At 40.6% G+C, this 16,627-nt stretch overlaps 1 protein-coding gene across 3 annotated transcripts in view; it reads left to right on the top strand.

Moving 5' to 3' along the window:
• The window catches only part of garz (Sec7 domain-containing protein garz), a 71,547-nt gene that overhangs the window by 14,832 nt on the left and 40,088 nt on the right, over window positions 1–16,627 (top strand). For all 3 annotated transcript variants that reach the window (XM_084589663.1, XM_084589660.1, XM_084589661.1), the window contains exons 8-17: window positions 2,371–2,615; window positions 3,418–3,516; window positions 4,062–4,256; window positions 4,351–4,492; window positions 5,286–5,545; window positions 7,426–7,628; window positions 15,275–15,398; window positions 15,755–15,880; window positions 15,985–16,067; window positions 16,145–16,208. In XM_084589663.1, the coding sequence (XP_084445789.1) occupies window positions 2,371–2,615; window positions 3,418–3,516; window positions 4,062–4,256; window positions 4,351–4,492; window positions 5,286–5,545; window positions 7,426–7,628; window positions 15,275–15,398; window positions 15,755–15,880; window positions 15,985–16,067; window positions 16,145–16,208 (1,541 nt within the window). The remainder of the gene's footprint in view (window positions 1–2,370; window positions 2,616–3,417; window positions 3,517–4,061; window positions 4,257–4,350; window positions 4,493–5,285; window positions 5,546–7,425; window positions 7,629–15,274; window positions 15,399–15,754; window positions 15,881–15,984; window positions 16,068–16,144; window positions 16,209–16,627) is intronic.

Below are 16,627 nucleotides of genomic sequence, written 5' to 3'. Positions count from 1 at the left end.
GCTTGCTGGAAGAAAGCATGGGTAAAAGCGATATGAAAATGCCTTTGGTGCTGTAATGGCAAGACTGCTTCTAGGCAGAAATATGACCATTGATGTGCCAGCTGGCATCTGAATGTGGTGTGCAGCTGGGTTCAGATGGGTTCAGATGGCTGTCAAATGTGTAGCCAGCAGTCACCATTGCTGCGTTTTGGCAGCAAAGCTCAGAAACTGAAACTTCACGGCCATGTTACTTATTGGTCTAATCACAACTTTTGCTATATGCATGTCAGGTGCAAGGGCTTGAGTTGGCAGGAGAGTAGGCAGAATATTGTTTTACGATCGCTTGCCCTGCTGGTGACACATTGAACCCGACCTCTTCCATGAAGGATCCCCCATGCGAAATCCTCCAAGTGGGCTTTTCCGCATATCATAGGTGAGCGAGATGGCAGAGGTCACACTAGAATAGTTGTGAAGATGACATAGCGAGTGCCATTAAGCAGGTGGTTGACTTGCCTTCATCTTATTTGTTTATTTATTATGGACTTTTGCACGAGGTCTTCCAGCCCAGCAGTGTCCGATGTGTTCGGTACACACAATAAACAACTGAAGAAGCGACGAGCATGACCTCTTATTGTTTTTCTGGCATTTTACACTCTTATGTTCGGGTAATTTGCCCCAATATTGTGATTTTTTGCCATGGTCAAATTCCTGAAAACTGATGCTGTTTGGCTGCTGTCGAATATTGGGAAAATCTTGAATGTTTATTTTTAGAATCACGTATGAACTGAATAACAAACATTTTTTGTTTGTGTTCGAAATTTTCAATATTTACTGACCCTAGTACTTATTTTATTAGTATTTAGTTTATCTTCCTAGGATGAGTCATTGCTCACAGGTGGGTGTGCGGGTGTGGACAGACTCAAACAGAGCACACTTTTCCATTCTATGTTCTATCACGCCTTCTGTATCAGACATAAGAAAACATTATTTCTCCAAGTAAAAGCGCACTGGCATCTACAAGAAGCCTGCACATGCCATGGCTGCGAGTTTCAAATAGGCAGTTCCTTGAAAAATGTTGGAGGGAACTAACGGGCTCTGTTTACTTTTGTCCGCACCTGCATCCGATGGATGAAGCAATCACATAAAATTCAGGTTTTTGTGATGCCGCCGACAGTTGTTGCGAGCATAGTGTTCAGAAATGTAAACTTTATATGGGACAACCACGAGTGCAAAAGACATGGTGCCATGGTGGGCTCGAGGACTTTGCAATTGGTGATTAAATTGTGAATTGTGCTATTGCAAATGCTGTAGCTCAGGGGTCTCAACCCCATGCTGCTATGTGGGCCTGATTGAGGGAATGTCTCTTGTGGGCCAGAAGCCGGGGGAACAAAGAAACAAAACAACGAATGAAAAAATGTAAGAAAAACAAAATAGCAGTAAAATAACTAAGTCAAAATGTCTTGTTCCCAAACCACACCCTCTCATTCTTCGTGGAAAAGAAAAGCAATGAATGCTTGATTTTGGCTAAGTGCTGGACAGGCACCATTTCATATGACTTGCAGGAAGCTACTTAAAGAGTACAACAGTTAATAAATACCACAGTCACTTTTCCTGGAAAGAAAAAAAGTAGACTTGGAGAAAAGAGAGAGGGCATGTTTTTGGGCACCTCGCTCTTCAGTGCAGCTGATGTCTCTCCGAAGTTCATGCAGATTAAGGGGGCCAATGCCTCTTTTTGCCTCTACAAAGAATGTGTAAAATCTAGGGACGAGGCGTTTTAGCCGAGTTTATTTGGAAAACGCGTCTGGTGGTAAAGCTATCTTGTGAAGCTGGCGCATGGTTTCGGAAAAAAATATCTGAAAATTTTGGAGCCGATGGGCCACTTCTCACAGCTCTGCAAGCCGCATGTTTGAGACACCTTCTATAATTAGTCTATGTGGCATTGCTTGAATTTCAATAAAACTTGGCTAGTACTGGCACTTAATGCCATTCTTTTTCCATATGTGGCACGGGGTAAGCGTGGTAGCTCAGACCTCTCCAGCTGGGTTGGTATTGGGTCCTACTGTATATAGCTCCTAGGCAAACATTTTTCAAGATTATTTGTTTGTACGAGCCATCAAGGAATGAAATCTACTGCCATGGGATGTGGTGAGCTGGAATGCTTACGGGTCTATTTTACAAAACTTGCAATGTAGATGCTGAATGTTTTCTTTCTGTAAGAAGTTAGAAATAAAGATGGGTGGACTAGCAGGCCATTTTATTGAGAAAAACCACTAGTGAAACTTTGATACTGTAGTTGAAAAATAATAGATTGTTATGTCTGTATATTGCTGTCATTAGTAATGTTTGCATGAGAAGCTTTTGCCTAAGTAGCTGGTGTGCCGTTTGGCGTAGGTGCAGGCCCCGTGGTGCCTTATGGGCTGCCTTGCGTCTGGGAGTTGCTGCGCTTCCTTGCCAGCTTGCTATACGTGCCTGAGGTGATTGGCCACAACCAGCAGCAGCAGCAGAGCCTTGAGATGATGATTCATTCAGGCCTGAACCTGCTTGCTGTGGCTCTGGAGAGTGGAGCGGACCACATTAGCTCTTTTCCCTCGTTGCTCAGCCTGGTCAAGGATGATGTGTGCCGCAACCTTCTCATGGTGGGTTTCTTTTCTTTCCTAGTACCTTTTTTCTGTTTTTGCAGCTGGTCTTAACAAAACTGTCGTGAACTCTAATTATTTTATGCCAAAACCTAAAAAAAGTATTTTTACCTTTATTTTACCCGTTAGGGTGGCTTCGAGGCTTTTAGTTGCTCCTTTAAGACGCAGTTGAAAGGACGAGAAAATTTGTTATATCAGAGGTTTGTCTTAACAGAAGTGCCTCTAAAAAAAAAAAAAAATGAGCGTGATAGGTGCGTCTAAATATATGTTACATGACAAGAATCAATAAAATAGCCTTCCAAAGAGACAATAATTGCAACTGGAGCATCTATTGCACTATGTATGAAGTAATCTGAATGAAAAGCATTGAAACCAGCTCATGCCATTGTACTTGAAAATTAAGGTCTCTTTTTTTTCTTATTATTATTCAAAATTTTAATAAAATTAACCTTTTTTGTTGTTGAAAAGGGTCATAAATTACTTGAACAGCTTGCTTCTACATCTGAAAAAAAAAAAAAAAGTAAGCAGTGTCAGTTGGAAGGCAAATCATTCCTTTTTGTAGGTTGAATTCTCATTATTACTTTTATCACAGGTCGCTTCTTTTTCCCTCGATATCAGCTTAGCATAGCTTGTGTTGGAATTTCAGGCACATCATGGTGGAAGCTTCATGCTAACTACATGCTAAGTGCAAGCTGCAGCATTGTACAGTAGGCCACATATGGCACTAGTAGTGCGGTGTTTGTTCAGTGTTTATGTGGCTTTAACAAAATTTGACAGCTTGACTTGCTTTTGTTCGTTCCAGCTCTTGAGTTCATCTCGTCTTTCCATTTTTGTGTCCTCCTTACGAGTGAGCTTTTTGCTGTTTGAGGCACTTCGTACTCATCTCAAGTTCCAACTAGAGGTAGGTGACTGTGGGACAGGTGCGGCACTTGTTTTTTATTTCTTTTTATTTTACTGTTTGAAGTACCATTAAATGCCTTGCTGTTGAACCCAAAGAAATACATTGTGGGATGTAGCATGCAGCAGTCTACTTGATTTCGTCCCTCATAGTGCATGTGTCGCTTTGACGCTGTAAGGCTGACAATTTATTTTTCTTTTTTTCTTTTTCGAAAAACATATTTTGCAAAAAAGCAAATATGTGTAGAAGTACTCTTTGTGCTTGAGTTTTTTTGCCTGTCCTTGTCCTTCAGCTTGCATTTCAAGCTGCTTACCATTGCTATGTTGCATTGGCTTGTATTTTAACCCTGAAAAAAAAAAAAAAAAAAAAGGCTATTGTCACCTCCCCAGAAATCTGGTGTATGTTGTAGTGATCTTTATGCTGAAATGATTAATCGGGGTTAGGCCACCCAGCAAGTGAATTCCCAGTGAGCCTAGACAGACGGATGGTACTGCAGTCTGAGGTGGTTGCTAATCATTGCTTTTCCCTCCGTTTTTTTTCTTTTTCAGATGTATCTCACCAAACTCATGGAACTGATAGTGAGCGAGTCACCCATTGTGACAAGGGACCAAAAGGAGTTGTCTGTGGAAGCCGTTTTGCAATTTTGGAGGATACCAGGCCTTATTACTGAGTTGTACCTAAACTATGACTGTGACCTTTTTTGCTCCAATTTATTTGAAGATCTCACTAAAGTACTCTCAAAGGTTAGCAGGTTTACTTGAAGCAGCCGTATGCCCTTTTTGGATGTGCAAGTTTCATGTGTGATGCTTTACTTGTCTTTTTGTTGTGCATTTTCAGAACGCTTTTCCAGTGACAGGCCTGCAGCCGATTCACCTCCTGTCACTAGATGCATTGCTGGCTGTAATTGACAGCATAGAAACACGGTGTCACTTCCGCATGTTGAGCGAGACTCAGGCGGCTCGTGGTGGAGGAATGTCGGGTGAGGTGAAACATTTAAAGTCACTTTGTATCTTTTATGTGTATGTTATGCCACGTATGTCATTTCTTCACTGTTATTCCACTTATCTTATGGGCTAATGAATAAGAAAACATGAAGGAAAAAAGGATGGCATAGGTTAGTGAAATTCGATACTTTTTCTGTGCTGTTTGTCTTATGTTTGTCGCTGTGCTGTAATGTATATGGATGTCGTCACACCTATCTGATTAAAGTTTTACCAAAATTTGAAAGTGTTAAACTAGATATTAAACAAAATTAACTGAATTTGAAAATTAAGAATTGCTTCAGTTGTGCATTGGTGGGCATTGCAGTGATTCTTTTGTACAGGAAGAAGAAAAACCACACTGCCTCATTTTGTAGTACACACTCATACATTGCTAGTACAAAAGTGAGTCAGGATATTTTGAGTTATATGCATCTATTCTATCTGTAAATATTGTTACGTGGTTCAGGACTAGGTCTAGGGCACAGCGCTGGGCATACAGCAGAAAGCAGCTGCACAGTACAGCACAGCACAGCACAGCACAGAGCAAGGGACAGGCGCAGCACTTCGTCCTCTCCGCTCGCCTTCTTCGTGGCAATATCTTTAAGCACTTGTAATGTTGGGTGCAAATTATAAATGGAGCATAACGTTGGTCACACTGAGGTGACCAAGTTTTCTTTCCCCACCTTTTAGTTTACATTGGACATTTTATCCATGACGTGTTTAATTTACACTGTGCTGTACATGGTAAGGGTTTGACTTTTATAGCTGTATGCCTTGTCTCTCTTCTAGGACCCCTGTCCCTCGTTGACGGTGATGGTGAAGGCTACCACAGTGAGCCAGCAGCGGTGATGGAGCGGTGCCATGTGGCCCCATTTGGCTACCAGTTAGGCCAGCAGTTAGTCCATAGTCAAGATGGTGCTCTGCAAAGCCCCACTTCTGGAACGAAGCCAAATTTTAGGAGCTCTGTCTTTATGCGACCGAATCGCAAGTCCATTTCCGAAAACATTCCTTCCCACGAAGAGCTGATGGCCATCAAGCATAAGAAAAAGGTGTCTCTCTCTTTTTAATTCATATAATCAGCATCTTGCTGCAAATATGCTCTGTTCAAGAAATCTTTTGTTGTGAATCTAAGCTTTAAAGGGACAGTCTACTGCTGGAGATTAGTATAAGTTTAAGACAGCCTACTTTTCTCTTTTTCAATAAATTACAGCTAGTTTTATTCCTTAATATTTCGTGATTTGCTTTATAATGCTTTCAAAACAGAAAATCATACAACCAATGACGCCGCTATACTTGTAGCAGCACTGCTACAGGCAAAAACTGTTGTCGTTATCAGTGGTAGATATCACGTGGCTTATTTGGTTTATTTATTCATTTCATTCTATTTAAAGCTATCTTAGTACTCTGTTATAGTTTTTACAAAATCTGTGCACCTTAGTTGATGACATGTTCTGCATGTGACCGAGGTGCTGCGGCAGTCATTGTGTTGATAAAGTTGCATAGGATTACCATATTCACTGCACATTGTGTCCACAATGTCAGTGCTCGCAGACACTGTATACCATTGAGAAGACGAGACTGCCGTATGGAAAAATTAAGTTTCCAGTTGTTTTGCCATGTTTCTCAGCACCCCAGCTGGGTATTTGTGAATTTGGGGACAAAGCTTTCAAATGACTCAAGAAAAATGTTGAAAAAGTCAGTAGACTGTCGCTTTAATTTTTGCAGTTTGCCTTTTCTAGAAACAGATGAGCTGAAGCAAAAGTGCGTTTGTTTCACATGCAACTTTGTAGCGGGCCACATATAAGTCAGCTGCAGCGGCATACTGAGGAAGGTGTGCTGGGCTTGGAGATGACTCATTGCCATGTGATTTGGTAGTAGATAGGATCGTACCAAAGGCAGCATACTGAGTCATGCTGAAGCCAGTGTAACCAGACACAATACAGAGCAGAAACAGATGGTGGAAATGTGGCACGTGCTATTCATTGCCATTATTCTGCTTTGTTCTGTGTTCAGTGCAATGCTTTTGATATAATACTTCACCAATATGAACTCATCCATCTAGTGGCCTTGTTGTGTGCGGGGATTGATTGCTTTCCTAAAAATAACACTGAGTAGTTTTAAATGTAGCTTTCATTATGATAAGGTGGCAAGCCTGTTAAGTGAGTCCTTGCTTTGTTTGCTCCAGCACCTTATCTCGGTGATAAAATACTATTATTACTGTAGCTATCATTAACATAAGCTGACTGCCTCGATTGGCATGTTGGAAATGAACAGCATTACAAGAGCTTTTGCTGAATATGCAAATTAGTATGGTACAGGGCCACAGTTTAAACAGTCTTTTTTTTTGTGACAGTGCAAAACATTGCATTGTGCTATTTATATTGAAAACTTTCACCACTGTGGCTTAGTATAAGTTAGTTTTTAGATGTGAATTTTTAAATATCTGCTTCTGGAATTGCACTTTCATTCTAATGAGGTTCAAAGACACCTAAATACTGAGGTTTCTAACACGTCTTGAAAAGCCCTCATGGTCTAAATGATTCTGGGGCTCTTTCCTCTGGTGTGCCTCTAAACATGAGTGTAGCATTGGTGCATAAAAATTCATTAATAAATATTAAAAACTCTTGCTAGCTACAAGTTGCTGATATAGATTGGTCAGTGTCATTGGTATATATAAAAAAAGAAAAAAAAAACGCTTTCCCTCAGAAATGTCAGAAAATGTTGTTACACATGCTAGAGCATTTTGCATTTTTCTCCTTGCGTATGGCTTTTCTCACCAGCCACTTATACTGTGAAAATATTTTCTTTGTTTCCACCTGAATCTCCGAGGCAGCTGTAGCAAAATTATTCCTTGTCATTAAGATTTTTGTTTGATACCTTGGAGAAATTTTACTGAAGTGTCTTTTTTTGGTTTCTTCCGATTTTGTAGCTTCTAGCTTCGGGTACGGAGCACTTCAACAGTCGGCCCAGCAAGGGCATTGAATTTCTTCAGGAGCATGGCTTGCTAAGTGATCCCCTTGACCCTGCGGAGGTGGCTCTGTTCCTGAGGGACAATTCGCAGTTGGATAAGAAGAAAATTGGGGAGTACATTGCAAATCGCAAAAACCTCAAGGTGCTCGATGCATTTGTCAAGTGAGTACTGGCCTGTTGAGGTTCGTTACCTTGGAAGCATGCATTGGTGTGTGCATGTCAGGGCTGGGCAAGATATTTCGAAAAAGCATCTTTGATACCGATACTCGATACGCCGAAAAATTGTATTTCCGATGTCGATACGAGATAGGATCTAAATCGAGGTTTGATACAGATACTCGGTACTGCATCGTCGATACTTCGATACGTCACTGATATCCTAACATAATAAAGGTAGTAATACGATTAGCAGCATTAGGAAATTTTACCGTGCTTTCTGGAATCTTTAGAGCATTCCTATAGCGTAGTTTTTCTGAAAGGGTTTAATGAATACGTCAGCACGGAGTTAATTATTTGGCCAGCTGTCATTGAAGCCATGGTTACAGTTAAGCGATTGCTCCCACAAGCAGCCTAGCAAAATATTTCTTTAATCTAATGCTCTTCATGCGAACCGACCTGTGAGCACTTGGCTATACATAGTACAAATACAAAGGTGCAACCTGCGTGCATTTGGAGAACTGAGTAGTTATATTGCCATTAATGCGATAACAAACTTTTGAAGCTCTGCATATTGTTTAAAGCTAGAAGGAAAGCAAGAAAAATAAAATGGCTGAACATTATTTAGTCCGGAAAGAGAGCGATTTGGGCGTGATAAAAGTGACGCATATGAGAAAAGCCTTTCTACATATGCACACGAGCACACCACAGCGTTGTATTAGATGAAGATCTTTTTATCATCGTGTAAGAGTGAACCATAGCCGCGTTGACTCAAGCATCCTGGAGGTAGTTAAGAAACTAGAGTTTCGCTAGTGTCGCTGGAGAAATATGACTGGTTGTAGGTAAAAAATAGAAGTATCTTTTTTTAACAAAAAGGTGGCTAATATGGTGTCAATCAATTTGCATATTTAAAAAATTAAATTTTTTTTTTGAAGTAGAGATATATTTACAAGTTTTCTTCAAGGATTGCGCAAATGTTTTTTTGCAAAAAAAATTGTTTGACAGCACATAATTTGTTATTCGAGCTGTGCTGGAAAATTGCATTCATAGCTTTCATGTCATGCATTTCATAAAATTTTGGACGAAATATTTTTTCCAGAAAAAAAGTCTACTGGAAGCTTGTTCCCTGTGCAATTAGTACAAAGGACGGATTTGTTTTCCATCAAATGCCGTGACTACAAGAACGTGGTTAGCTAACTGCATTGTGGTGGACTGAGGCCTTAGAAGCTTGTGTTCTTGCCGCCAAGCAGAGCCGGCACGCGGAGCCCAGGGGTTTTGGGTTGTGCATTAGTTACTGCATTCGACAGCACACCGAGGGCATTGCTTGACGAGAATCAAACACCGCAGAGACGGTGGGCGTATGGCAAGGGGTGGGAAGAGCGGGCACAGCAGTGTGCATGATCCCTACTGCATGTTCGCTTTGCGTTTCCGCTTTGTTCATATTTCTCTGTGTGTCTGTTAAAGGCTTAGCAGCTTTGTGGTATGCTCTCTGTGCTCAAAAGTCAAGCACCGCGTGAGCACCTAGTTACCTTTGCCTCCTTCAGTTTTAAAGAAAGGGAATCTAGAAATGTGGTTGACGCTGAGGTGCCGGGGCATTTGTAGCGAACTCGGGCGGTACCTAGTATAAGCCAAGCTGTCTCAAGGCCTGTACTACCGTCTGAGCGAGAGCCGCCTACCCAAAGTCTCACGGTTTCAATACTTGAATTTTTCATTAGTACCGAGTATCTTCAAAATACACGATACTTTAAAAATGTATTTTCGATACCGATACTTTAATACTTTCATTTTCAGCACACGATACCTAATACTGATACACAAAATGTATCTAAAAATAGTATCGAAGATACATATATCTTCGATACTGCCCATGACTGGTGCATGTGTATAGGTCATGGCAAGCAGACATCATGATGACCGCATTTAATAGTATATGGCCCAGCTTTGTTTTTACTCCATTAGGACATGGGAAAACTCCAGAGCATTCTTAACTTGATTAGGTCTACCTTTTGCCTTTGAAATTCAGTTTGCATGATGCAGGATTATATTATTTGTGGATGTACAAATGTGGTTTGAAATTTTGCGTTTTTTGAGTTAGTTGTCATTGACTTTTAAAATGTGAGGTTGTATGCCAGCCTTTGCATGCTTTAGGCTTGAAGGGACCGTAAAATCTGTTCATCTTAACTGAGATGCCTGTAAAAAATATACATATTTGAGCACGCTAGGTGTATACAAAGATATGTTACATGAAAGCGATCAGTGAAATGTCTTTCAGAGAGAGCATAATTGCAAATAGACAGTTTATTGAATTTCGCGTGAAATGAGCTGGAGGCTGAGGGCATGAAGCCAGCATACATTATCTTACTTAAAAATGATATTTGGGTGGGCTTCTTCTTTTACCTTTTTTTTTTTCTCTTAGCAGTATTCCATCGTGGCTGCTATATTTGTGTCCTTTTTTTTTTCTGATTTTTCTTATTTGTGCTTCCCGTCTTGTTCCAAGCACTTCTACTGTGCTCAGCATATAGCCAGTGAGCGTTTCTTATCTCGCACCTTCTTCACCATAGCTGTTACCAGCTCTATAGGGACTCTACGCATCTTTTCATATTGTGTAGGCGGTGATTGTATCAACGTTATCTCACTATTTCTGCTCCACATTAATGCGTGCTGTGGCACTGAGTCAATGAGTAAGTGCGGATGAGCATGCAATGCATGACGCACACGTGCCGCGGAGATCTGATGTCATATTTAAACGAGTGCAGGCATGATGATGCCCTGCCATTAAGTTTCTTCTGCTGAGTTTCTGGGAATGCTGTATAGCTTTCCTTTGTAGCTGTAGGGCTGCATTTGGGTGGATGCTAATGAGTAATTACTGTGGGTGGCGAATATTGAATTTTTCACCGGGGTGGTGCAGTGGTAAGGCGCCTGACTACTGTCCGGAGTACCCAGGTTCACGACCTCAGCGGCTGCGTTTCGATGGAGGCAAAACGAAGAGGCGTCCGTGTGCTGTGCGATGTTAGCGCACGTTAAAGATCCCCAGGTGGTCGCAATTATTCCGTAGCCCTCCACTATGGCTCCTCTTTCTCTCTACCCACTTTCACTCCCCCTTCCTCCCTTCCCCTACGGCGCGGTTCAGGCGTCCACAGAAATAAGTGTGACAGATACTGCGCCTTTCCCTTCCTGTGAACCAATTGTTATTATTATTATTAAATACGAATCGAAGGAGAGTATGGGGAAAAAAATGCCTTTGAATATCTGGTCAGTGCAAAAAAATTGAAAATTAAAAATAACAAATGCTGTTCATCTCTTTTATTTCAGAATTCACATAGTATTTGCAAATAAAGTTATACTAGAATTGTACAGAAGTGTGCGCTTTACAGAAAAATACAGTATAAATTTCATGCAGGATTCTGTATACTAGTTTTTTTGTACAGGAAGGGCCTGCAACCAGGTAGAGCTGTCATATCACTGCTGAATACTGTAAACTCTCGTTAATTGCGCCTGCAAGGCACAAAAAAAAAAAAAATGTCCAGATTAATCGAAAGTTCTGGTTATCAAATGGTCCTGAGAAAACTTGCCAAAAACCACTTGCATCACAGTAATTTTATTTGCTGAATACCTGCATGATGTGTTGTCTGCATTTGAGATTAAACCCAAGTGAAAATGTTTATTCCCGGTTTCGGCAAGCGCTTTGCTTTGCGCACACTGTCGGGAAACCTCTCTTCACAGAATGGCCCCGTCGTTTTTTGAGGATGCTTCACTGCACAGCCCATGTGGTCGAGCATTACGGTGAAGTTGGCAGTGTGGGGAAGCTGCGGTAAATTAGAAAATTTTCGGCACAGTTCTGTAAATTTTTAAACATTCGGGAATTTCTAACCCGAAACGAATAACAGAGTTATTTTATTCTTAGTCGAAATTTCGAATAGTCGGACACCCCTAATAATTACTCTTAATAAATATATATTTACTAGTAATAGGTTTGAGAGTGGCTTGTGACTGGAGCTTTAAAAGCAAGGGAACTACCATACACTAGACCGTCTTTAAGATGAACTTGAATACTATATGAAATGTTGTTCATCTTATTGGAAGTTCGTCTTACTGAGCCCCCAGAAAGCATGTCTGTTAGGTGTGTCCATGTATATGTTACATGAAAACAGTATATAAAGTGGCCTTACTGTGAAATGATATGAAATGAGCTGGAGAGTTGAGGAACAAAACAACCTCGTGTTACATTAAGTAGCCGACCAATTTTTGGACTGCAATAATTTTAACTTGCGCAATATTTCAGACTTCAACGAGCAACCGTCATGCACCTGTTGCAAAAGTTCGCGGTCCACTGCATCGCTAGAATGAATGATGCAGTGGATTGTGAACTTTTGCAACAGGTAGTACAGTCTTTGTCACAAATATAAAGGCTAAGGGGTTTGCTTAAGAGACCTGTAATGGGGCTCGTGCATTTCCAACATTTGCAATATCCCAGGTGACGAGAAATCTTGCCCTCACTCATCGTAAGTTTAATTATATCAGGAGTCTTTCTAGGAGCTCCGTTACCGGGATTAGAAGCAGAATCTTTGTGATGTATATTTTTGACAAAGACTGTACATGAAATCCACATGAACGCCACATAAACAGGAATTGAGAAAAATGAAAATATTTTTAATCCATGGAAATCGGAGCCGTATTCAAGCCCTGGTAAGATTACTCATGTACTGAAACGTTATGATACGAAGATGTAAGCTTTTTATTTTGGCTATTTTTGATGTGAAACTGTGGCTCAGTTTTGTCCCTGAAGGTTTATTTCTATGGTAGTATATAGTAATACCTCTTGCCTTTTTTATGAAATTATAGCTTCATAATGATTATACGAGGTAAGCAGAAAAGCAATTAGATTTCAAATGGAGTCATTTCACCAGGCTGGATAAATTTTGCTGCTTGCACTCCGTTGTTGCCACACGAATTAATGAAGGTGTTTACACTAAGGAATGCAATTGCATTGAAAGCATGCAACGGGAGCGTCCACCAATGCTGCACTACAGTGCAGGGTTGTGGGGCAGATGGTTAGAAGGGGCTGCATTTAGAGGCGCTAGCTTTCGCATGCTCCTCATTGCTTTCACTTGGTCTTTGGGACCCTGCGCAGCGTTGTTCTTGCTTTACATGACACAGGCCATGTATTGTAGCGCATTAGCGGCATGACCTACGGCCACGTCGCACAGTCTGGTGTTGATGCGAGGTGGTGTGGACAGAAAAGCATGACCCCTCACAAATACGATCAGTTATTGCCACTTACAAATGTAATATGAAGTTAAGTTTTCGACTCCTCCTCCTCCTCATCGTCATCATCATTTATTTACCATTAAAGGCCCTTAGTTTAGGGCATTATATAAGAGGGGGAGCAGCTGTGTCATAATACAGTGGTCAGTAATACCAACCAGAAATACAGCCAAGGCACAAGGTTCACGTTATAACAACAGCAGCAACAACAATGACAACGACAACAACAACGACAGTTACAAAGACAACAACAAAAACTAAATGTACCAACATTAAGAAAGACACAACAGCTCAAGGACAACTTGGAGAGAGATAAAAGAAAAACACATACACGCACTCAGAAAACACATTTACAAGAAAGCACACATACACACACTCAGAAACAACAGGAAAATAACTCTGTAGGGAAAGCAACCCGCTTTTTCAATTGTTGAGTTATTCGGACAATTTTCCAAGCCCTCCGAATTTGCAAAAATTAATCAGCTACTTACTTGACAATGGCATTTTTGTGTATCAGTGGTCGTTTTCACTGTCTGCTTTTCTCTCTCCCCCGCTGCGATTGCTACTTGTGTGCATGTTCGAATATTTGACATTTTGAATATGAATATGAATGTTTGATATCCACTCCATATTCACTTTGAGAAATTGATATTCAAGAATTTCCAAATATTAAGCAGGATAGAATACAGTGCTGACTTTCATAAATTGAACTGGTGGCAGAACCACAGTACTATTTGGGCAGGTTATACAAAGTTGAAATTTAAGGGTCCAAGTAACAGTTATTTATAGCGCAGTCCAGCAAATTCAGATGCGGCTATTTTTATGCCTGCTGCAAAATTCTGCATTTTCGACGTGGCTTTTCATGAGGCCCACTGTGCCCAGACACTCACTCTAAACAATCACTAAGTGCAAAGTGCACTTATATTTTTGCTTGGTCCTTCCCTATTGTGAAATTTCTCACGGGGCTGAGTCGAAGCGTCACCAACAGGGCAAGTGGTCGCGTTAGACTTGCGCATAATGCGTTGTGCATTAAACCAGCACACACCTGACGGGCACATAACTTCAAGAATGACAACAATTCGAGGGCCCCTGTCACTGGGCAAAAAACAACAAAAAAACATAAACTCGCCATATAGTTTGTTTTTGAGCTTTGCTGCTAGCCCGTGGCAATGGAAGCTGTCGGGCCATGCTTTAGTTAGTCGTCAGAATCCAGCTGGGGGGGGAAGGGGGGGGGGGCTGAGCTGCTTTTGGATACTGACTGGCTTGTCTCTGTTCATACTGTATTTATTTTTTTAAAAGCAGTCTCACTTCTTCACAACACCTATGGGCACTCCCCTCTCTTACATTCATGTGGTGATGACAGCCTTTTAGGTGTTGATTAATCTTGCCTATTTACTATAGCTATTGTGCTTAGCCGTTCATGCACATAGTGTCCATTTATTGCGTTATTAGCTACAAATGAAATGCAAACAAGAGAACTGAAATAGCAACGCACACACAACAAAACAGCCATACTCTGTCTTGGGGAGGAATTGCAAGTGAGGTTGATCAATGCTTCTGAATCATTTAAAGGTATAATATAACTTGCACTAGTATTGAGCTTCCTGCGGCTAAGCTCTTGTGATTTTGCACTTTGTGTTTCATTTGTTTTGTTCATGTTTCATATGTTGCTGGTAGTGCACCTGCCAATGCTGCTAAAGCTGCTGTTGCTGGGTTCTGCTGGCCAAATTGGAAGTCCTCTGTGTCGTGCACGTATGCAGTATTTGGCAGGCGACGTCTGTTGTTGATGTTTGCTATTGATGCTGTTGATGTTCTGTTTTCATTTTATTTGTTCTAATTGTGTATTTGCAGCTGTCAGTAATCAAGCCTTTCTCTAGCATTACTGCTTGACTACAAAGTCATCAAATTACCCCAGCTGGGTTTGTTTGCATGTAAAAAAAAAAAAAGTGAAAAGATACTGAGAAAAATAGAAAACTTTTTCATCCTTTTGCTGTTACAGGATGAAAATATGGGCAGTGTTTTTTGAATTCTATTATCTCTGTGATGTAAAAGGCAGATTACCGAAGCCCTTGTATTGCAGGTTTCTTTTGACTGTTTTCTAGTTAAAACTTAACCCAGTGAAAATATTCATAACACATACTCTCTATGCCTTTCACTTGCTTGTTTGAATTTGAGTTCTAGTATTCAGGTCTTAGTAAAAATGATTTAGTCCAGAATTTAATGTAGGTGTCGTTATAGGCATATAGGAAACAACCATGCCTAGTGCTTAATTTTTGTGTGATATTCCTTTGTGTTTACCTTTACGATTGCTATTTTTGTCTTTCTATAGTCTTTTTTTTGGCTTCCTGACTAGCATCTCTGACCTTGTATTTTCCCTGTCCTCACAGATCCTTCAACTTTGCAAATACAAGAATTGATGAAGCACTTAGAATGTACCTTGAAACGTTCAGGTTACCTGGTGAAGCACCACTCATTTCCTTGCTGATGGAGCACTTTGCGGAACATTGGCATGTAAGGAACATTTTTTTCTTGCATGCTTTTTTTTTTTCATCTTGCTTGACTTTTTTTATGCATTATTTGTATGAATTTAGTGTGCACTCAAATTAAAAATGACAAGAGAAAATACATATTATATGTTTAATCATATTTCAAATGAACCTAATTGAATATAAGTGGAAATAAATTTAGCATGCTTGGTTTCAATGTCAACATCGTGTTGGCCTCTGGCTATAAATGAGCACTCTCGTGTGTGGTAATATCTGAAATCATCATATTTTTAAATTTTAAAGGACTGCATAAGTCTCAGTTTTGCCTATTGTGTGCTAAAGGTTGACGTGTGTTTTTGCATGGTGCCGTTTTTGTTTCAGAAAAGCATGAATGAGCCATTTGCAAACAGTGATGCTGCCTTTACTTTGGCCTATGCTGTGATTATGTTGAACATGGACCAGCACAACCACAATGTCAAGAAACAAAACATCCCAATGACTGTGGAGGTAGCTACTATTCACTGGGATGGCATTATTTTTTTTTTTTCTTGGCAGCATTTTTCTTCCGCTGGAATAGTTGAGTTGCTAACATTTTCATGTCGGTCTCTTAGGACTTCAAGAAAAATCTGAAAGATGTGAATGGTGGGAAGGACTTTGATAAAGACATGCTGGAAGAGATATACAATGCAATCAAGTAAGTTAGATTTTCAAGTTTGATGAAAACTGTCGTGTTCCTGTCAGCAGCGAAAATTTGAGCCAATTCTTTTGCAGAAATGAAGAGATAGTGATGCCTGCTGAGCAGACAGGTCTGGTCAGAGAGAACTATCTGTGGAAAGTGAGTAATCCCTCTGGATGCGTAATATACTGCTGTTTAAAGCATCGTTCGTAGGCTTGTAAGAGTGGCAAAAGTTAAGAGCAGTAGATGGACCAGGTGCAGACTTTGGACAAGGGACTCGTTCGAACTGCTCTAAGGTGAAGGCTACACTACCAGTCCTTACAAAGTAGCTAGAGAAAGTATTTAGCTAAATGTCTCCAAATGTGGCCTGCTTTGTGATCCATTTCAGGATGGCCCACCAGCCTTACTCCTGGCCAGCAGAGGCATGTAAAATAAGGAAGTAACACCTCAAAGCGCATAATTGCGCTACTTAATGTGACAGTAGCATTGCCTCGCCGTGCCCATCTTCCACACTCTAATAATTTTCCCTCGAGTGTAACTCCCACCAGTAGCTATCAGTTGTGGTGTGTGTTAAAAAA

This window comes from Amblyomma maculatum, chromosome 1, assembly GCF_055883805.1.
Source record: "Amblyomma maculatum isolate TAMU_Amacu chromosome 1, ASM5588380v1, whole genome shotgun sequence".
Lineage (NCBI taxonomy): Eukaryota > Metazoa > Arthropoda > Arachnida > Ixodida > Ixodidae > Amblyomma > Amblyomma maculatum.
The sequence above is the reverse complement of the archived record's forward strand: the minus strand, read 5'-3'. Positions and strand labels throughout refer to the sequence as shown.